The following is a 7,041-nucleotide window of genomic DNA, read 5'->3' as shown; positions in this document are numbered from 1 at the left end:
CGTGGCAATTTGATAGGAAGATCATTTACAATGGCCTAACTAATGAGATTACCTTCACCCATCTTGGAAATAAATTTGTGTTGCATCCTCAAACACCTTCACAGGTGGCCAAAGATCAACTAACTATGAAAGATAAGAGGGATGAGGAAGAAAAACTAGAAAAACAAAAGAAAAAGAAGGATAGTAAGGCCTTGTCTTCAAAGGCCAAGGGGAAGGAAAAAGAGGAAAAGGATTCCTCCAAGAAGATTGTTAAGAAGGAAAATCATTTTGCAACAAAAAGGTGATATTAAAAGAGCACTCCTTCTTAAACAATCTTTCTACCTTCTCCTATCAAGGGAAACATCCGTTAGCACTGCCACAATTCCTACATTTGAGACCTTACCCCAGAGGTCCAAGAACTCTTACATGAATTTGGTGATATATTTCCCAAAGAGATACCCCCAAGGCTACCTCCTTTAAGGGGAATAGAACAACAAATAGATTTAGTCCTAAGAGCAAGCCTTCCTAATAAGCCAGCCTAGAGGACTAACCCTCAGGAGACTAAGGAGATAGAGTCTCAGGTTTAAGAATTGTTGGAGAAGGGCTGGGCCCAAGAGAGCCTAAGCCCATGTGTTGTGCCAGTGTTGTTGGTGCCCAAAAAGGATGGTACGTGGAGAATGTGTACAAATTGTAGGGCCATCAGCAACATCACTGTAAAGTATAGGCACCTCATTCCTAGACTTGATGATTTGCTTGATGAGTTGCATGGTGCCAATATCTTTTCAAAAATTGATCTTAAAAGTGGTTATCACTAAATCAGGATGAAAAAGGGTGATGAGTGGAAAACCGCTTTCAAGACCAAGTTTGGTTTGTATGAATGGCTAGTGATGCCTTTTTGGCTCACTAATGCACCAGGCACCTTTATGAGGCTTATGCATCATGTCTTAAGGGATTTCATAGGTAGATTTGTAGTTGTTTATTTTGATGATATTTTAGTGTACAGTAGGAGCCTAGATGATCACTTAGGACATCTCAGACAAGTTCTTTCAGTCCTTAGGAAAAACACCCTCTATGCAAATATAGAGAAGTGTACCTTTTGTGTAGATAATATAGTTTTCTTAGGTTTTGTAGTTGGTAGAAATGGGGTCCAAGTGGACCCTGAGAAAATCAAAGCCATCCAAGAATGGCCCACCGCAAAAAGTGTGGGAGATATTAAGAGCTTCCATGGGTTAGCAAGCTTCTATAGAAGGTTCGTTCCTAATTTCTCTACAATTGCATCACCTCTCAATGAGCTAGTGAAAAAGAATATGGCATTTACCTGGGGTGAAAAACAAGAGCAAGCCTTTGGTTTGCTCAAAGAAAAGCTTACTAAGGCACCTGTTCTAGCTCTTCCTGACTTTTCTAAAACTTTTGAGCTAGAATGTGATGCCTCTGGAGTGGGAGTTGGAGCTGTATTGTTACAAGGTGGGCGCCCTATTGCTTATTTTGGTGAAAAACTTCATAGTGCCACCCTTAACTACCCCACCTATGATAAAGAGCTTTATGCCTTAATAAGAGCCCTCCAAACTTGGGAACATTACCTTGTTTCCAAGGAATTTGTCATTCATAGTGATCATCAATCACTTAAGTACATTAGAGGGCAAAGCAAGTTAAACAAGAGGCATGCAAAATGGGTAGAGTACCTAGAGCAATTTCCATATGTTATCAAATACAAAAAGGGAAAGAAAAATGTGGTAGCTTATGCCCTCTCTAGGTGACACACATTGTTTTGCTACCTAGGAGCTTAAATTTTAGGATTTGATAATATTAGGGACTTGTATGCTTTAGATGAACATTTCTCTCCCATTTACGAGAGTTGTGGGAAAAAGGCCCAAGATGGATTCTATTTGGCTGAGGGGTATTTGTTCAAAGAGGGAAAGCTTTGCATACCCCAAGGATCCATTAGGAAATTACTTGTGAAAGAGAGCCATGAGGGTGGGCTCATGGGCCACTTTGGGATAGACAAGACCCTTGTCTTACTCAAAGAAAAGTTTTATTGGCCCATATGAAGAAAGATGTCCATAAGCATTGCACTAGGTGTGTGGCTTGTTTACAAGCCAAGTCTAGGGTGATGCCTCATGGGCTATACACACCCTTACCCATCCCATCTGCACCTTGGGTAGACATTAGTATGGACTTTGTCCTTGGGCTTCCTAGAACCCAAAGAGGTGTAGACTCTATCTTTGTGGTGGTGGATAGGTTTAGCAAGATGGCATACTTTATACCATGCCACAAGGTGGATGATGCTTCCCACATCTCAAAACTCTTTTTTAGGGAAGTTGTGAGACTCCATGGTTTCCCTAGGACCATTGTGTCAGATAGAGATGCTAAGTTCCTTAGCCACTTTTGGAAAACCTTATGGGCTAAGCTAGGAACTAAACTTCTTTTCTCTACCACTTGTCATCCACAAACTGATGGGCAAGCAGAGGTAGTGAATAGGTCTTTATCCACCCTTTTAAGGGCTCTTCTGAAAGGCAACCATAAGTCTTGGGATGAGTATCTTCCTCATGTAGAATTTTCCTACAACAAGGGGGTTTATAGAACCACCAAGCAGTCCCCTTTTGAGGTTGTCTATGGGTTTAATCCCCTAACACCGTTTGACCTCATTCCCCTCCCACTGGACACTTCTTTTATACATAAAAAAGGGGAATCTAGGTCAGAGTTTGTAAAGAAGTTGCATGAGAGGGTTAAGAACCAAATAGAGAACCAAACAAAGGTGTATTCAACTAAAGGCAATAAAGGAAGGAAAAAGCTAGTTCTTAATGAGGGTTAAGAACCATCTTAGGAAGGATAGATTCCCTACTAAAAGGAAATCCAAGCTTAGCCCTAGAGGGGATGGACCTTTTAAGGTTTTGGAGAGGATCAATAACAATGCCTATAGGTTGGACCTCCCAGAAGGGTATGGAGTCAGCACCACTTTTAACATTTATGATTTAATTCTTTTTGTAGGTGGAGTTGATATTGAGGAGGAGGAACTAACAGATTTGTGGTCAAATCCTCTTCAAGGGGAAGGGGATGATGCAATCCTCCCTAAGAAGGGACTAGTCACTAGAGCCATGAGCAAGAGGCTCTAAGAGGATTGAGCTAGAGCTGCTGAAGAAGGCCCTAGGGTTCTCATGAACCTCAGGGTAGATTTCTGAGCCCATGAGCCAAGGTTGGGTCCAATTATCTTTGTACATATTAGACTAGGATGTCATTATATTTGGTCCGTGTATTTAGGGATCCATATTGTAGGTACGGTACCCTAGAAATATAGGATTTTTCAGCCCTTGTATTTTAGGGCACCTAGACTAGTTTTTGTATTAGGGGTAGTTTTGTAATTTCACATGCACTAAGTGAATATTTGATGTGTGTGGTTGGAAATAAATTTAATTGAATTGGTAGAGGCCCAATCCAATTAAATTTTAGAGGGGGAGGTGAGCATTTGCTTACTACACCCTATTGCCACATCATATAGTCACACTTTGTGTATGTTCTTCATGCTTTACATGCCTCATGACACCTAAGCATACTTAGTGGAGAATCTTGGAATTGATCTTGGATTAGTGGGCTGAACCATAACTAAAATTCACTAATCATAATTAGTAAAATTTTGGCTCCAAAGTTTGGCTCCACAAATTCAATTTCAAATTCAAGTGAAATTTGAATTGAAATTCAAATTTCCCTCCAATTTTGTGTGACACTTAGGCTATAAATAGAGGTTATGTGTGTGCATTTTTTCAACTTCGATCATTTGAATATTAAACTTAAGATTTCAGAGCTCTTTTAGAGCACAAAATTTCGTGCTCTTCTCTTCCTCTCCCTTCATTCATCTCCTTCTTCCTCCAAGCTCTTATCCATGGCCTCCTATGGTGGTGAGCTTTTTCTAGACTCATCTTCTCCTTGAAGTGGCATCTCCTCTCTCTCTTCCTTCTCCATTCCACTGCCATTCATCTTCTAAGAAGCAAAGGAATCCATTGATGAAGAAGATCCTAGGCCTACAAGCTCTAATGGAGCTTACATCACCTTTTCCCTTCTACCTTTTGTTTTGTTCATATTTGTTTGTAACCTTTGCTGTGTTATTGTGTTTGTGTGTCTATCTATCTATTACATTTGTAGTTAGAAATATTTGTTCGTTCTATGCACGCATGGTACCTACACCATTGCACACACATTGAGGTATTAGGCCCTACACCCGGGTTTGTGTCATACACAGGGAATGGAGGTCGATCTATGGTTATGCTGGGTCTCCGACTTGCTTGATAACAGTGAAGCCTCATCTAGAGTTGTCCTTTTTTAATGATACGTTGTCGCTGGTAGTCCCTACCGCCACAACGTTGTTATCAAAGAGGATGATATCTCTAGAAACCTTGAAAGTTATGTACAACTACCCTTGGGAATTATCACCGGATAGCGAACTTTTGATCCCTTCCATTAGGATCCTAAACTAAGGACACGGAACAAACTCACTATGTCTCGTTTCCTTGATCTAGTCATGCATATCTTTATACATCGTAATAGTATGCATCATTCCTGTGTTTATCATTTTTATTATGTTCATAAAAGACATTTTGCATTAAGTCATTATGTTATCATGCTCACTCGTCTAGCATGTTTCTTTGTGCAACCAACCACATACCTTCTGTTTCCATTAGTCATTATGTTCACTCATGCATGCTTTCGTTGTGTCATGACTCATGCCTTGCATTATTTTTCACCATCAAAGTCACCAAGAAGCGTGAAAGTCTGCATTGGGTACCATGATTATAACTGCAAACAAACCATGATGCCCAATGCATTATGGATAAGAAAAGATGGTCTTTCAGGCATCTTATGTCGTTTGATAAATACGTTTGTCATGCATAGCATAACCATACCTTGATGCATTCATCATATCTCCTCCACGATAAGGTGTTGAAGTATTGGTCATTGAAATTTTCATTTTCACAAACATAGGGTCAGACCAAGCACCATTGTTTAAACAAAGGTTCTATCATGTCAAAGTCAAGAATCTAGAGCTAGCCAGCTTGCGAAAACTAGGGTTGCGGATGGATCAAGTTTGGCGTCAAGCCTTCAGCAAGGTATATGTGAAGATCTGGGATCTCGCAACGATAGATGTGTCTGTTGAAGCCATCACATCTCTCACACAATATTATGACCAATCACTCAGATGCTTCATTTTTGGGGACTTTCAGTTAGCACCAACCATAGAGGAGTTCGAAGGGATCTTAGGATGCCCGTTAGGCGGGAGGAAGCCATACCTTTTTTTCCAGATTCTATCCTTCTATGGCAAGAATAGAAAAAGTGGTCAAGATCTCAGAACAAGAGCTAGACCGATTAAAGCAAAATAGGAATGAAGTGGCAGAGATACCAAGGAAGTGCTTGGAGGAGAAGGCGAAAGCTTTGGCCAACCAAGGAGAATGGGCAACATTCATCAACGTATTAGCTCTGCTAGTGTTTGGGACAGTACTATTCCCGAATGTAGACGGGTTGGTGGATCTAGTGGCGATCGACGCCTTTCTTGCTTATCACCACAGCAAGGAAAGCCCGATCATTGCTGTTTTGGCAGATACATGTGATATATTCGACTTGAGATGTGAGAAGAGCAATGCAAGAATTGTCTGTTGTACACCTGCTCTTTATGTATGGTTTGTATCCCATGTTTTTTATCATGAGGGTAGATCAGTCTGTCTCCTACAAGGTCATCTCATGTGCTCCGAAGAGGGTAAAGAAAATTGGGAAGAACTCTTGGTAGGCATGACGGGAGTGTCCATTAGTTGGTTCCCACGGTGGAAAGAAGGAGAGCCAGGAGTGTTATGCTCATGTGAGGGATTCCAAAATGTGCCCTTGATGGGGACGAGGGGTTGTATTAATTATAATCCCGTTCTGGCCATAAGATAATTAGGCTATCCTATGAGAGGTGAGTCGTCGGAGAAAATCATCACGCCTTTCATCGAGCGAGGTTTCAATGAAGCTAATGCGAAGATACTTCACAAAATCTGTAAAGCGTGGAATAGAGTGGGAAGAAAAGATAAGGAGCTTAGGGGAGGTAGCAATGGCGTCATCAGTGACTATCACAAGTGGTTGAAGTCTAGAATGCAAGGGATAGCCTGGCTCCCAAAGCTGAGAAGTCTAAGTAGGAAAGAGGCTGAAATTCTTGTGGAAAGTGAAGAAGTGCAAGCTTTGAAAGCAGAGCTCGAAAGAACAAGATTGGTGAAAGAGAATCTTAAGACGGTAGTCACTAGGGTCAGAAAAGAGTGTGATGAGCTGAAAGATATCAACATGACCACGGTTGAAGCATTAGAGTGGGAAACAAAAAGGGCCCGAAAGGAAGAATGGAGTAGGAACAAGTTTTGAGGGGCTCCGTGGGGCAGCAGTAACGAGCTTAAGCGTAGAAGGGCCGAGAGGGACAAATCAAGGATGGAAAGCATGGTGTTAGAGGATAAGTTAAAGGCTTGTCAGAGGTCAAAGAGAAGTTTGACGGAATAGCTGAGCAAAATAAAAGAGAATCTGTTGATAATCATTGATCAATATAAGGAGAAGGTGAACCTGGTTGCTGGTTGCGGCCGACAAGTGCATGGAAAGCACAAGTAGTATAAAACGGTAAGAACCGAGTATCGAACTCTTGGGGAACTTGTGTTATATGGAAAGCTATTTCGATAAATAGGCATCTGGTATGAAAATATAACTGTGGTTATGGACAAGTATTTAAACTATCTTGGCAAAAAGAAAGAAAATCACACAAGAGAAATACTGTGTACAAACAAGTAGAGATAACATTGGTCTTCCTCATAGGTTCCTGATGCTAAAAAGGATGTTCTCTATTTAAATATGCTCATGCGTTCCTATGTTGTCTCCTGGACTGCTAGACCCCGATTCCTCATGATAGCATAGCCTAGTCCTGATCAAGCCTTGTCCGCAGATCCCTCTTGTAAGAGTAAACTCAACCAAGACCGCATTAAGACACACATACACAACTAATTTCTTGTACCTCGATCCCTCGTGATAGCACAACAACTTAGTCCCGTACTACCAAGGACTTTA

The 7,041-nt window shown here is 41.1% G+C and overlaps 1 protein-coding gene across 1 annotated transcript; it reads left to right on the top strand.

The window, feature by feature from the left end:
* Positions 1–5,283: 5,283 nt before the first annotated feature.
* Positions 5,284–6,354, top strand: LOC114378955. Its single transcript, XM_028337535.1, has 2 exons — positions 5,284–5,821; positions 5,903–6,354. Exons 1-2 carry the CDS (start codon positions 5,284–5,286, stop codon positions 6,352–6,354), a joined length of 990 nt encoding a protein of 329 aa, XP_028193336.1.
* The last annotated feature ends 687 nt before the right edge of the window (positions 6,355–7,041 follow it).

The sequence above is a fragment of the Glycine soja genome, chromosome 12, assembly GCF_004193775.1.
Source record: "Glycine soja cultivar W05 chromosome 12, ASM419377v2, whole genome shotgun sequence".
NCBI lineage: Eukaryota > Viridiplantae > Streptophyta > Magnoliopsida > Fabales > Fabaceae > Glycine > Glycine soja.
Note: the sequence above shows the minus strand (reverse complement) of the source record. Positions and strands in the feature narration are given on the sequence as shown.

Bases quoted from the DNA above. Each gene is read 5' to 3' on its own strand.
- LOC114378955 (XM_028337535.1), top strand. From the start codon at position 5,284: ATGGCAAGAATAGAAAAAGTGGTCAAGATCTCAGAACAAGAGCTAGAC. The intron at 5,822-5,902 runs GTGAGGGATTCC...TAAGATAATTAG, and splicing joins GCCAGGAGTGTTATGCTCAT to GCTATCCTATGAGAGGTGAG.